Below are 16,144 nucleotides of genomic sequence, written 5' to 3'. Positions count from 1 at the left end.
CTTCTCCAACATCACTCATCCTCTGTAACAATGTTAAGGCTCTCGGTGATATTGGAGGATGGTTACAAATGCTATTGGTGTGCAAGACAGGGGTGGGGTGAGTCCACAAACGGTAATAAGTATTTTTCTGGAAGGACATTCACTACCTAAAGGTCAGTCCTGTTCTCTATCTGGCAGCCCACTGGCAAACCAGGCATTCTACTATGTACTTTCGGCAGCATTAAGGATGAAAATCAAAATAACTGTCACTTACTCTTTATCATGTCCCCCTTACTGAACTAGTCATGTTGGGAGCCTGGAATGGCCGAATATGCACAAAATCCTTGCTAGTGACAGAAGTTGCAGGTGGTCTTGATCGGGGTCTAGAGAAGGTCAAGGCAACTTCGTTCATGCCAATCCCAAGGTCATGGCCACTCTTGAAGGTGTGTATGCAAATGCCCTCAAAGAGTCAGAAGTTCTTAAAAGACGATGTGGTAGGCAGACATAAAACTTCTCCCTCGCTGCCTGCGCATGAATCCTTGGCAAGAGTAATGTGTAGTCTCTAAACTAAATGTCAGTGCTACCTTTTAACCAACTAATTTAGAGAACTTTGACATCAAAATGCACTTTCTTCAAAACACCGTTGGCCCCCTAATTTGCTGACTGTTGTGATCAGAAAGAACAATGTACATTAGTAAGTATTAGTCTCCTATATTTCTCACAAGATTCGGGAGTTCATAATCGCGTTGTCTTTGTGAAGCATAACCGCAGCCCCTGACCACTTCTTAGGCCAATAGGATGTTTGGAGTATGGGACATGACAGATGTTTCCAAGGTCATTGACTCAGAGGGTGAGCAGGATGAACCCTCTGATGCAAGATTCTCCAAGGGAAAACTCTGAGTCTTCTACCTAGCAAAATGGAATTTCTTAAAAGCGTCCAAGAGTGGCTAGAAATGCGAGAAGGAGTGTGTTTGGCAAGACAATGGTCAAAAGTACATAAAGAATTTTAGATTCTATGAGAGGATCTTGAATCTAGGATGTGCCTTGTACCATTAGCACCCTTAGTAAATATTGCACTAGAACTTGAGGAACTAGACTAGGGTTGGAAACAGGGCTGACCAAGCCTAAAATACATTAGCCTGAATCTTAAGCTTACCAACCTGAGCTTTCATACAAGAAGCCATTGATGTTACACTCTTAATAAGGGCCTGATTATCAAGTTACTTGTTAGATCGTAGCCAATTGGCATTATGACATCAGTCGCTCTATACATACTGCTGGTAGCCCAGCCCTCTCTCAATTTCCCCTGAACTAAAGTTAAGCTTCTTTTATCCCTTAAACTTAAATCTGACCATATTGCCCAGAAAGGTGCAGTGAAGCCTATGCACTTTAACAATATTCTCTATATTAAAAATTATTCTTGGAACAACAGTGCAGAGATTGCTACGAAAAAAATATCTTAAACTTACACATCTCTAACCATGACGACTTAGAAGTGATATGACATGCTCAGCATGTTATTGTTGGTAGATGCAGGTCTCATTGTTCTACTAAAGGCATTAGAGAACAAAGGAAAAAACAGGAAATTTCTTAATTTCAAGGAGTAACAACAACATCCAAGCTTCAAAGATGAAAGCATTATGAACTATGGGAGGTTCATTGAAATAAATGTTTTTTTTTTTTTTATTTCCTAACAAATCTAGAGACTTAATTTGTTCCAAGCCACTTACAGCAAAACCTGAATAGTTTAGCAGGGCATAAATTTTTCTGTTCACTTTTAGTTGTGCCCGAGTTTACAATGGTATGTACACCTCACCTTACATGAATCATTATATCGAAGATGAACACATTTATAATTACAATGTGCACCTCTCAATACGTGCTTTTGTTTGAATGCTATACTGTGCATCACTCAATACCTGTTTTGTTTAGTACACATCAGTGACCATAACAGAAAACAACATAGAAGATATTTCTATAAGACAGTATATAATAAAATCTTCACCAACTACCAAATGTTGATCATCCAGAGGGGTTAACAGAAACCACTCATTAACCCCAGAATATCTTCAAATCCATACATCATATAAAAAAAAAAAAAAAAAAAAAAAAAAAAAAGAGAAAAAAAAAAGAGAGAGAGAGAGAGAGAGAGAGAGAGAGAGAGAGAGAGAGAGAGAGAGAGAGAGAATTATAAAATTAAAATTTTCTTATCCTTACCTTGGCTCTTGATATGCAGCAGCACATTCTGGGTGGGTTTTCAAATATGACTTCAATACAAGCATCATAAACTCGTACACCTTTCTTCCTCGCACCTTTCAGAGACAAAGGTCCAATCATTTCTCTTTTAAATGACAAATAATTTATGTCTAAGGATACTACAATACTAAAAATTGATGACATGTTTTAGTTTACACTTGAAAAAAACTTTTCTTATGAATTTCATTTCTACTGCAATGAATTAAATCAAATTACATCTACTATTAGCAGCAATATAGAAATGTTACCCCCTAACCAAAAATAGTTAAAAATATTTTATCATATTAGAACAGACAAAGCTAAACAATTTTCTGTTGGTACTTACAGTAATGGTAAAAGTCCTATTATCATCATCTTGGGGCTCGGCCTTTAGCTCTATTTTTGGCTTCTTTCGCGGCGGTTGCAAAGTCTTATCCTGAAAGGTAAGAAAAGAAATTATGATAATTTGTTAGTTTTTACATTTCTTTGCTTTTCTAAAATACTTTTAAACAGTACAAAAATATTCTCATTCCACCATTACAATTTTCAATCCTTCCTCAACAAGATTAAATTAAGCTGGATTTACTTTTCTTTTTATGGTGTGGCAGTACCGAGAGGAAGAAAAATATCCCCTGGGAGAGTGTAAATTTTGACATTCCAAGATCATGTGGCTGATAGCAATTTTTTCCTGTTCAAGATCGTAAGAGGGAATGTAGTTTTCAATATGGTACATTCATTGCTTTGGTGTGTAATACATTCAACGTAATGAGAATATAATTTGAGCCCCTCCAATTTTTCACCCAATATTCAATCAAGTAATATGTTATGTGATACTTGATTGGTATAAAAGATACTAAAGGTTGAAACCAGCCCAATATATCACTACTGTACCATTATAACTGGGACAAATTCAGCAAAGAATATTGAGACTAACATTAATTCACCTTCCAGGATATCATGATATCCACAGATGACAAATCCTGCAAATGATAAGTGTGACTGCACTTGTGCCTAACCTGTAACTTCAACTTTCAAGGTGACATTGAATCAATACATCTTTGAAATAAAACCCCATAAAATTGACACCATACAAGACACATCAATGTAGTTACTTAATGCAGAGGCAATCTCACCTGATGAGAAGATCCCCTTCGTTTCCCACCCTTGTTTAAAAGGGCTTGTTCATCAGTGCGTATATCTCGAGTTGGGCAAGCACATACTCGGACGTCAATGACTTTCCGTCCACAAACTTGACCCAATCTGTAACAATAAATATTACAAATTATCAATAAAGACCAACATTATCAGGCATTCAACCAACTTACCTAATGACTGAAGAGTCTGGAATTAAGATCAAGTAACACAATCAGCAAAACAACATTCAACAAACCATGGGGCCTGACAGATATAAAAAATTTCAGCTAATTTCTTACCTAGTTTGAACTGTATTTTACATTCACCCTCCAATTCAAGAGATCTATCAGAAAAATTTATCGTAATTAAATTGTAAACCTGGGAAAACAAGGGAAATTCACAAAAGTAATGAAGCTGATAAGTAACGACGTCTGATCAGATTGAGGTCTGTTGAGTTGAGGGTTACTATACTAATATATGATGCTGCCAATAAATTAAAATAGCCATAATATTTTATATTAGTGGAAATAGCAATCAAATATGTGGAACTACTGCATTGCAATGATCAAGGCTTTTTTAATATAGAGAATGAACAAATCTAGAGATATTATCATTATTACGAGATTAGTTACAATCCTGATTGGAAATCCAAATGCTATCAAAAAACCCTAACAGGGAAAGTAGCCCAGTCAGGAAAGGAAATAACTAACCTTTAAATGTGAAGTAATGAAAGAAAATATAAAATATTTCCAGATCAGTTACATTAAAATACATCTGTCATAGACTATGAAATGAGATTCATGTCAACCTGTTCAACAGAAAAGTAGAAGTCAAGGCTGTTAGAAGTGACAGCATACCTAGTACAGTAATATGTATTGAAAGGTGGAGTTGTTGAAGAATTATGAAAAATCTTGTGCAACAACTAACAGATTGACAGCACCAGAAATAAACATCTACATCAGAAATAAGGGTTTCAATACAGTGAAAGATTTTGTCCTTAACCAATTATGATGAGAGTTAGCAGGTTGAGTCCAGACTGGAGAACAATATTCAAAACAAAATGGAATGAAAAAATGAAAAAATCTCCCCAGGATAGATTACTAAAAATCTTAAAAGGCTTTCACAATACAGTAAAATATTCTTTTTATAGAACTGAATAGGACAGACTGAACGTGTTTCTCAAAAGTACATTTGCAATCAGGATTCAAGTAGAATTTTAAATGAGTTGAGCCCTCCATCCTTCTTTCCCCCCTTAGAATAGATCTGATAAAGCATTAATCTCAAAATCAGCAAACATGACTCATTGGATTATATGAACATTTTGTAATCTCTATAAAGAAATTACAACACATCACTCATTCATATGCTCAACCCATTAAGGAAAATCATGAAACTAATAACTTCTGGATATTTTACCAAAAATGCTCATGGACAGAAACTCTTCTTCCAAGCAATGGACGTCCCCTCCCCCTATCATCTCCTTCATACTTTCCTCTCTTCTCCTCAAAGTTCAAATGCAATTTAATTTTTCAATTTCTTGTGTGACTTACTTAGTATTTATTTCTGATGTTAGGGGTTATAATTTGTTTACTAAATATCATTACAACCTTTAAAAACTAGTGCATACAGTATGTGATTTATAGACTTGTGGAATGCATAGTGTGAATCTCCTTTATTTCTAAAGGGAAAAATAGTTTTGAATACACACAAGCATTTTTGGTTACAAGCTCGCTCCGAATGAATTTAACTTGTAAAAAGAGTTATTACTGTACATAAAAATGTGAAAACAATGGACCAGCCAAGCCTTGTTCAGATGCTTTTATGGCTGAAGACAAAAGGGGACTTACACTAGTGAATCATACCAACTGTCTAAACGTGACCTAAGATATGGGGTAGCCCATAAGGATATTAAATCCTGGAAAAAAAAAAAAAAAAAAAAAAACACGACTACAACTACGTCAATAGAGGTCAACCATGAACCCTTGCAACATCTGATATCTAGGTCAACAGACAATGTTAAATAAGGGATGACCATGATAAAATTAGCGAGGAATAATACACGAGTAACTGTGTAAAGAAATGTCTGAAGAAAAAAAATCCAATCTCTACTGTATGACATCTGTAATAATTTCATAGGTGTGGAATAATCATTTACTTGCCTAACCAAGTATTGCACATAAAAACCCGATGGTATCTATATTGATTCACCATAATTATTTTACAGATATTCACTAACTGAATACCATCAAGAGCTTACCATATCTTTAATCTTCACCAGTACACTAGAACAGATTACTTAAAGCAACTTACACATTTTCAAGAGTTAGAATAATCGCAATGGGCCGTCGATTGATACCTCCAACGCAGGAACCCAGACACATAAAACGCAGAAGAATAGGTGTGTAATCAGATCCATCAACAAGGATGTCCAACGGGACAATGACAGACAAACGTCCATTGGGGTTCTCTTCATACTTTGCCTCAGGGTGATCAGCTCTAACAACATGAGCTGGGTATGGAAAATCTGTGGAAACAACCAATTCATTTACTCTCTTACCAATAACAATCTTGTTAACATCTGAAATTCAATTGAGAAAAATTTTAGCCTTAAACAAGTCCTTAAAAAAAGTACCTATTTCAGTCAACACATAACGCTAAGGACAAAAGACTAATAATACACTCAAGTCTAAAACCTTACCTCTAAACTTTTAATGCCTTCCAGATATGGAATTCATTCAAAACTAACTCAATTGTATGAGGGTAAAAGAAAATCTTTTTTTTCATATTTAATACTATACCTATGTATATTTTCTAAACCTTACCATGGTTTGTTATATCAGCAGTGGAGGCATGGTTTGGACAGCGAGTTACATTTGTACGCAGAAACTGGGCACTCGAGAAAACAGCAACAGCACGGATGAAAAAGGATTTATCACTCGGCACCTTCTTCCTCAACCGTATTTCAAAGGGAACAGCTTTGTTGATGTTTGTGTATAGCTTATTTGTAACATTGCTCATCTGAAATTAACAAATGTAACTATAGACAATGGCATATCAAATGCAGTATATCTTTGGCCTTATTTTACCATAACCAGAAACTACAAAAACAGTGCTGTACTATACTCAATAACTTAAGCAGTGTAAATAAAAGGCTAACAAATTCCATGCAAAACCTATTTCAAAATCCATATTGCTTCAAGTAACAAAAGTAGCTTATCTTACCAGCCACATGGGACTTTTAGTTGTCCTTTCTTTTTCTTCAATTGTAACTGAAAAGCCATATTCCCCTTCCATGTCAGTCAAAGCAGGAACATCAACTACTCCTCCACTTTTTGATAACGAAAACGTCTGAGGAGAAAGTGTAAAGGCACATTAAAATGTTGTTTTTATTTTCCTAACAGTGAAAACCTAGTAAATGAACATGTAATTGTACAAAACAACACTACAGTATTAACAAATATAAAGGATCTTCCAAGATATAGATAAGCTAACAGATATTTGAGGATAAGATACCTGCTGTTGTTGAGCAATGGATATTGCTGTTGATTGTGGCACAGTATAAAGGGGAACCAAGATATTTGAATTGGATCTCTCACTCTACAAAAAAAAAAGTTTATAATTACAAAGGTAAATATGGAACAGAAACTAATGAAATCACTGACAATGGTCAGAATTTAGCTTTTAAATGAAGTATCAATAGTTGATAAATGTACTCACTGGCCACTTTCCAATTAATGTACTATACTTGTTAATATTTATAGGGCAATACTGAGTATACCAAACTTTCTGAAACACAGTACCAATAGAATATAAAATGTATTGTTTATGGAGGAGCGAATCATGAACTCTACCTGCAATCTTGGAAAGCCATAGTATTGTAGTTATTTTGGCTTGGAGAACACATATTTTATTTTTCAAATAGTGTTCTAATATAAAATCATTTTATTGGTAGACAGTCCTTTTCATATGTTAACATAACCACATCTAATCTGTTATAAAACCTTTTCTGAGTGCTTATTTAATGACTTTTCCTTCAGGAGTTTCAGGGAAAGATATTTATGTCAGTTTCCCATCAACAATTTTCTCCAAACCATATAAGACGCCCTTGGTTTTCTTTTTTCGAAAGCATCATAGGTACATGTTTACAGCACATTGTTTCTAGGTTACATTCATTGAATTACTTTGCTCGTTCATTTATTTATAATTTTTATATGATTATTTTGAAAGATGCACAAGTGCCAGAGACAATAACTAATTATGACTAAAGCGTAACATTTGCCAAGAAAATATGAAGACGAGAATATATTAAATTAGTCACGTCATACTCATATCGAGCCATTTGGTACATAGTGTATATTTTCCTGCATTTGACGGAAAGGGGTTCACCACTGTTTAGTAAATAACCTTGAAATATGATGATGTCCTTATAATTCTGTGTGAGAAAGTTTACTGCCCAAAGACCATACTTATGCATACTCGTGATTTTAACCAAGCTCGAGAACATAAAATCTGAAGCCCATACTTCTTTGTCTGCTCTTTTGTATATTTACCATTTTTATGTTATCGTTATGGTGAAAGATGAATAAAGTTTCAAAGACAATAACTAATTATGAACACATAAAATTTTATCAGAAAGTACTGTACTAACGAGAATATACGGTGTTAGCAACATCTCACTCATGCATGGCCATTTGGTACATGTAGCTTGTATATTTCTGGATATGAGGGAAGAAGCTCATCATTGCTCAGTAAATAACCCTGATATGTGAATGATATGTCATGATTCACAGTGTTGATGAAATTACCTAAAAGCCAAGTTATTTTATAGCCAGTTGATTAACCTCACCACTGTGCTTCTCCTCCTCATCAAATAAATTTTATGCAAGAAAATTTGTTCATACCATTGACATACTGTACTGTGGTACTGGTACTACCTGTTTTGCTGTAACTGAATGCATACCAAAATAAGTTTGCATAGTCTCTATGATAATGACGTCTAAACATAGATGATTACGTGAACAGGACATTTTGCTTGACCGTGACCTTGACCTTTCAAAATTTATTAATTTATTTTTTCTTTTAATAACATTTATTTGCTGCAAGTTTCATTACTCTACGATTAAAATAGTGGCCAGGAAAATGTTCAGGTCCAGAACATAATATTCTGAAAACCAAAATATACATATCAGCATTTTTTCAGTGATTTCTTACATTACTGAACTTTCATATAATATATAATAAGGACTCTGTTAATCTTAATATTCTTAGTAACACTGTATTAATATTAGTGCTACCATCATAAAAAGTATACATGAATAATATATGTATATATCTTCAGCTGTTGCTAGTCCACTACAGGACAAAGGACTCAGACGTGTTTTTCCAATCACGTGTTTCTGGTGTCTTTATATGCAAGTCTATACCCTTCCTTTCCCGCCTTTCTTTGCAGTCTCTAAGAACCCATTCAGTTCTGGTTTCTGCCATTCCCATTATGACCTGCCCCTGTCCATTTCTTTTTCTAATTTGTTGTTAGAATATCCTCTACTATAGTTTGCCCTCATACCCATGTTACTCTTTCTCAATCTCTTAGTGTTAATCTCATCATTATTCTTTCCATAGCTTTCAGAGTTGTAACTAGCTTATGTTCTAAGGCTTTAGTAAGCCTCAAGTTTCTGAAGCACAAGTTAATACTGATAGGACCATCTGATTACTTTGTTCTAAGAGAGTGGTATTTTACTTTTCATAATCGTTATTTTGCTTACCAAAAGCTCTCAAGCCCATAATTATTCTTCTTTTAATTTTGGTCTCATGTCCTGGGGAAATACTTGCCGAATTTTTAAGTGCGTTTATTCATTAACAATCTGTAGAGGTTTGTCTATAACTCTTATTTGTTGTCTCTACATTTTCATTGAAGATTTATCTTAGTTTTACTCATATTCATTTTCAGTCCCCCATTTCTGGTTTCTTTATTCAGATGTTCAATTAGCTTTTGTAATTTCTCCCACGATTCACTAAATACTGTAGTACTGCTGTATGTCATACGTAAATCTCAAGTAGTTAAGGTATTCCCCTTTAAATTAAATTCCTAATGCCAACATATAATTCTCTAAATCTTCTAGGCATACTGTAAATAATTCAAGAGAGAAGGGGTCTCCCTATCTAACTACTTTCTCAAGATATTTATGTAGTTTTATGATTGCTGTACCTCTTGAACAGATATCTTCAAGTGTTCTAACATATGATTCATCTATTCATGATCTTTGAAGGGCATTCATGATTACTGAAGTTTTAAAATTCAAAAGCTTTCTCATAATCTGTAAATGCCATAAACAATGGTTTGTTATACTCATTCGACTTCTCCATTAGCTGGTTAATTAGACTGATGTGGTCAGTCGTTTGATTACCTGCTTATATAACTTTTCTGCTCTCTTGGTTGATTAGAGTCTAGTGGTCTTCCTATTTAGCCTGATATGATCTTTGTAAATATTTTATATATTACTGGGAGTAAAGTTATTGGGGAGTAATTTTTCAGGTCTTCTGTCTCCCTTTTAGTGAGTGAACTGATATAATGATAAAGTTTTTTTCGCAAGTGTAGGTACTGTACTTTGTGCAAAGTTCAAAGACTTTTACTACTTCTCATATTATTAATTCACTTGTTAGGCCTTATTCTCAAGCTGATTTGCCTCTTCTCATGCTTTTTAATGATTTATTGACCTCTCCTACAGTTACTTTTGGTACTGGGCTCAGCTGTCATTATTTCTATTAGTAAAGTTATCTTATATCATTAGCTACCATTTGCTAATACAAATGTGGGGATACAAGGACTGTTTAGCAACTTATAAGGTAATTCTAACATGCCTCCACTGCACAAACTAGCATGTTACAGAAAAACTCTAATAATCAATCATATCAAAATACAATGTACTGCCACAGTAATGATGCAAACAAATACTAAATTATATCAGTATCTCTTTTCCCCAAATATCAAGGAATAAAAGAAGGGGGTGAAACTAAAACTTGTTACTCCACCTGGAACATATTTGCTGGCAGAGAACTGGAGACTGTGATGCCCGAAGGCTGCTGAGGTACTTGATCTACATCAGGCATTGGTATATGCACTCTTTCATCTTCACTTGGCTGTCAAAAGAAACAAATGAAAGCCCTTTTCAAAAATTTTCCCCCCTTCTTTCTTATAAGCAGAAACTGCAGCATAACATAGAAATCTAAAATAATTCTGAGGAAATTTTGATGGGACACTGCTTTTCTAGTGTAACAATAATTTACAGTACATTATATTTAATAACTGAACAAATAGTCTACTAATAGATTCTTTAAATATATCAAAATTATGAAATAATCAAATAACACACATACACTAAAACAGTTATAGGTAGTATAACTCATGCAAAACGATGACAAAAATAGTACAAAAAAATATATGTGATGAACATACACTTATCTGGAAGTTTAAATAAAAAAACAGTAACTAAATTTCAGTAATTTTCAGTGGTACAGGTATGAATAACCGCATACATGAACACACAAGAGCTATTTTTCAGTCTGGTAGTTTAATGTGCATATAAAGATCAATCTATAATGACACTGCTTGTTATTAAAGAAGAGATATCCCACTTGATCTACTGATTTATTCTAGTTATGTACTACGAAACAGCTTGGGACAATATGTTGCAGTGATGAAGGACAAGAAAGGAACACACTTTGTCAAGGAAGTAAGTAATACATTCTTCATGAATGCAGGTTAGAAATCATTAAAGTAGGATTGCATTGTGGATTTGGACTACACAGTAGGGCTCTGGGGTCATTAAAGTCATTCAGAGCCCAGGAGCAACTGGAGGGAAAAACAAGGCGTTGCACTCTCCACTATGAAGTCAAAGTTTTAAGAGAGAGAGAGAGAGAGAGAGAGAGAGAGAGAGGAGAGAGAGAGAGAGAGAGAGAAGAGAGAGAGAGAGAGTTACATTTTTCTCTCGGAGTAAGAGAATTGTAATACTGTACAGTACTTTATTGCATACCTTATAATCAAGACAGCGAAGGAGTGAGGGAATTACATTTATTCTTTTTATTGCATTCAGTTCATAAACAAATGGCCAGAAACGTAGCGTATGCACAGGTGAAAACAATGGGATTACAACCATAGCAGAAGGTCACAATAACTACAACAGATACGACTATGAAAGCTCACATATAACAATTACCACACCCAGAAAAGTCTATGAAAGCTCACAATAGATGTTGTACACATTAGAAAACGAATTAACATTTCCTAGTTATACTCATGCTGCATATTTGTTAAGGAATACAACACGGAAAAACTTTAGTATAGTTTTCATATACTATTATATAATTTAATACTGTTCATGGATTTAATATACTGTAGTGTTTGTATTGGGCATTTATAAATTAGGAATAAAATATCACTACAATATTCTTTGTGACAAGTAACATGCAAATATGTTAAAAGACCACCTGCCTTTGCCCTACTCCTTCTAACAACACGCTGAGCATGAAAGGGAAAACACAAATTGATTAGTCCTTAACACTTGCCTGAGTAAACCAAGTACTTTTTTTATTATGAAATAAGCTGGATATTACTGTTAGCACATTACTGTTAGCACATTACTCCTTAAAACAGTTTAGCATGTCCTTTCCTAGAATCTCACAGAACAGCAGGACCTCAAAATCAAAGGAATTTGGAACATACGGCATCGCACTGGGGCAAGGAATCCCATTAGGCATATATAAAAGACTAGGGAAAACTTTTACCATTGCATTTTTAAAACAAAACGGAAGTTGAAAATTAGAAATGGCGTTCCGGTAACACCAAACTACTGTGTTAATGGTAACAATGCATTGAGAAATTCACACTAATGACACTACTCCCATTATGTTTATAGGAAGCAGATAAAAAAGGAGATCAAGAGTAATGTGAAAAATAAGAAGTTAAGTTGAAAGACAAGACACTTTAGAATTGTTTACATTACTGAAGACCTAATAGGAAAACAGGATGCACTTTACGTGTAAAACCTTGACCAAAATCTTATTGTAAATCATACACACACACACATATATATATATATATATATATACATATATATATATATATATATATATATATATATATATACATATATAATATATATATATATATATATATATATATATATATATATATCCTGAAATTACATATATAAATCAGACTATACAGTAAAAGAGTTTAATGAGTTGGGTGTTACTCTATGGACACAAGTCATGGTATGACAGTGAAACAATCTCAAATAGATTTAGTAGATTTTAAAACAAAGCCCTCAGAAGGATATTGGAAGTTAAATGGCAGGACAGGATTAGAAATGAAACTAGACGAGATTAATCGAGAGCCATATATGAATGAGATCATGATGAAGGGTAGCTGGCTCTTCGGACTCCCCAAGAGAGGTTAGTACACCAAACGTTCAGCTGGGCTCCACACGGAACTAGAAAAGCTGGAAGACCCAGGTCTACATGGCTGAGGACTATGAAGCGCAAAGTAGGAGATGATGAACGGAAAAATATTTAATTAAAAGCTCAAGATAGAGACAACTGGCGAAATCAACCCGAGGCCCTTTGCGTCAATAGTCGTAGGAGATCATGATACACATACATACATATGCATACACATACCCCAAACATGATTTATTTACCTAATATTCATATATATGCATATATATACACATACACATAAAATTTGCAGAACAATGAAAAACATTAAACAAAATAAAAACCCTAGACATTTGTTAACACAATCTGACCAAAATTGAGAAAACACTAAAGAGAGAGAGGCATCAAATTGATGAAAAGAAGACTTGAAACATGATGCCAACAGATGTTTGCTTTAAAGGATTAAAATGGAAATATCAACAATAGAAAGTGGTAAAAACTGCAGAGGATTTTTATATAATGACCATAATGCTATACAATAGTGATATAAGAAATAACTTTGCCAACAGAAATAATGAAACATCTGAGCCGGTCCCAAATGTAATGAGAAATAAAGAAAGCATAAATAGGCAAGAAAAGAGGGAAAACAGCAGGAAAAGATGGCCTAACAATTGATTTAGTAATACTGTAGATGGTGGAGGTTTCTTAGTTGCAAAACTGGCTGAACTTCACACAAAATGTCTCCAAGAATGCTCTATACCTACAACTTGGAGAAACAATCATGACACAAGACAGGAAAAATTACTGACAAATAAGTTTACTCTCAGTAATATAAAAAATATTAACTGATTATATTAGGCCTAATAAAAAGACATTTAAACTTTAATCAACCAAGAGGGGAGGCAAGCTTTAAAAGTGGGTATTCAACAACTGACCATATCGACGTAATTATCTAGCTAATGTAAAAAATCAAGTTTATGTCAACCCGTTATGTATGACATTTATAGACTATGAGAAAGCTTTTGGATTGTCAAAAGCGCAGCAATAATGAAAGACCTTCAGGCCAAAGGAATAGATGAATTTTATGTTAGAACACTGGAAGGTATCTATACAGGAAATATAGTAATCTTAAAACAATATATAGTGGGAAAATTCAAATTGAGAAAGAAGTTGGACAGGGAAATTTAATTTCTCCTGAATTATTCATAGCATGACTAGCAGTTTAATAAAAAAAAATAGATTGGGAAAATGTGGGAATTAATATCAACGAGGAGTATCTTAACAACTAAAGATTTGCAAATGACAAGGTTGTATTTGGTGAGTCATGGGAGAAATAGCAGAAGGTGATAGATTTGAAGAAAGCAGAAATGTACACTGAAAATAAATGAGTAAAACTACCATAATGTTCAAGGAGAATGCAGAGAAGATACAAATAAGAAGTGTGGACAGGCCTTAGGAAATTGTTAACAATTATACACACTTAGGTCAGCCAGTAAGTGTTTCCCCAGGGCACGAGACAGAAGGATAATCATATGATTAGTGCTTTTAGAAAACTCATGAGACTATGAACAAGAAAAGTACAAAATGAGATGGTCCTACCAGTTTTAACTTGTGCATAACAAACTTGGAGCTCAATGAAGACATGGTATAAGCTAGTTACAACTCAAACAGCAATGGAAAGAATAATCATGGGAATAACACAAAAGGGACAGAAGGAGAACATGGATAAAAGAGCAAACTGAGTAGAGGAACAACTTGTGAGAAAAAGAAATGGACATTGGCAGGACATAAAACAAGAAAGCAGCCAGTTAATATATGGACAAAAGGAATAACAAAACGGGTCCCATTAGATTGCAAAGGAAGTTGGGGAAGGAAAAGACAATGGATTGATGAACTAAGAAAATTTGCTGGTGTAGACTGGCATTGAAAGACTAAAACCCTTCACCCACAAGGGAAAGGAGATGCCTGAGGCCTTTGTTCTGCAGCAGACTAGCGATAGCTGATGATTCATAGGCGCGTCTCTCTCTCTCTCTCTCTCTCTCTCTCTCTCTCTCTCTCTCTCTCTCTCTCTCTCTCTCTCTCTCTCTCTCTCTCTCTCTCTCTCTGTATATATATATATATATATATATATATATATATATATATATATATATATATATATATATATATATATATATATATATATATATATATACATATACATGAATATATATCACAAACACACGTGATTTCAATCAATGTAAATATCACCCACGAATGGCATTTAATACCGAATTCTATCTCGGGAATATATATCCACTTGGAATTCATTTTATGGTAACAGCTTCTAACCGGGTGGAGATTAGAACGACACCTCCCCCCCTCGGGGGGCGGCTGGAAACCATGCCTGCAGAGGCACTACCGACTGAGCTACAATTCCTTATGATATATATAGATATTTTGTCATAATCATTCCACACTAAGTAATAAAAGCTAAACTGTTTCCAATTTCTCAAACTGTATTAGTCACTAACAATCGCAATACTCTCCATTAATAGTATGGACTGTAATTGAATGCGAGAAAAAGTACTAAATGATTAACGAAGAACGTCAACTAAAGTTAACTTCCCACTTATCATATGTAACGTCTTCAGTAACAGTTTTTTTTTATTATTCTTTTATCCTGAAATTACAATTACATTTTATTAACTTACATTTTTTCTTTCTTTTATAGAGAAATATTCCTTTACAAATTATACTTTACATTTTTGTATATACATTATAATATGAAACAATTACAATTTTATTATTTTTCTAAATGTTTTCAAGTTCGGATTGTTTCTGGGAAAGGGTCCGTGGATTTCCGACACCTCACCCTTCTTGGTTTCATGGCTGACATATATCAAATTTGCGTTTTGTAAGGAGTGACATCAAGTTTTCGGCAATAGTACCATGGCATCTGGTTTTCAATATCTAAACCAATCAAGTTTTAAATTACTGCATTTAACTCGATGGAACAATTACATGTTTAGGTACATACATTCTCTTCCCCCCTTACTCGCCGCTTGACTTATGACCGAAAACCTCCCATCCTTAAAAACGAGAAAGTAAAAAATTAAAGGTTAAGTGGACAACTGCTATGAAAGGAACAAGCAATGTTGAAGAGGAGTGCGCCTAATGATAGTTGATTATAATATGAGTACGCCATTCAATCCAATTTCCCGAGGACGTGTGAACACCTTATTGTAAAAGGTAAGCCTAAGACATTATTATGGTAAGGGGGCGTGTGGAAAACTTTAGTTAGTAGTACGATGTGCTGTGCAGCGTATGTGTTAATTCGGCTAAGGTTATAGGCTCTGCCTTTAGAATCTTGTTCGCTTAATAA

At 34.3% G+C, this 16,144-nt stretch overlaps 1 protein-coding gene across 15 annotated transcripts in view; it reads right to left on the bottom strand.

The window, feature by feature from the left end:
- The window catches only part of LOC137656712 (cellular tumor antigen p53-like), a 46,730-nt gene that overhangs the window by 21,723 nt on the left and 8,863 nt on the right, over positions 1-16,144 (bottom strand). For 6 of the 15 annotated variants that reach the window (XM_068390944.1, XM_068391055.1, XM_068390961.1 and 3 more), the window contains 9 exons: positions 11,837-11,863; positions 10,378-10,485; positions 6,862-6,945; positions 6,571-6,696; positions 6,171-6,366; positions 5,659-5,872; positions 3,348-3,474; positions 2,561-2,650; positions 2,197-2,291 (listed from right to left, as the gene is read on the bottom strand). In XM_068390944.1, the coding sequence (XP_068247045.1) occupies positions 2,197-2,291; positions 2,561-2,650; positions 3,348-3,474; positions 5,659-5,872; positions 6,171-6,366; positions 6,571-6,696; positions 6,862-6,945; positions 10,378-10,485; positions 11,837-11,863 (1,067 nt within the window). The remainder of the gene's footprint in view (positions 1-2,196; positions 2,292-2,560; positions 2,651-3,347; positions 3,475-5,658; positions 5,873-6,170; positions 6,367-6,570; positions 6,697-6,861; positions 6,946-10,377; positions 10,486-11,836; positions 11,864-16,144) is intronic. The other 9 variants (XM_068390952.1, XM_068391036.1, XM_068391047.1 and 6 more) reach the window with 4 other exon arrangements.

This window comes from Palaemon carinicauda, chromosome 1, assembly GCF_036898095.1.
Source record: "Palaemon carinicauda isolate YSFRI2023 chromosome 1, ASM3689809v2, whole genome shotgun sequence".
NCBI classification, from domain to species: Eukaryota; Metazoa; Arthropoda; class Malacostraca; order Decapoda; family Palaemonidae; genus Palaemon; species Palaemon carinicauda.
Note: the sequence above shows the minus strand (reverse complement) of the source record. Positions and strands in the feature narration are given on the sequence as shown.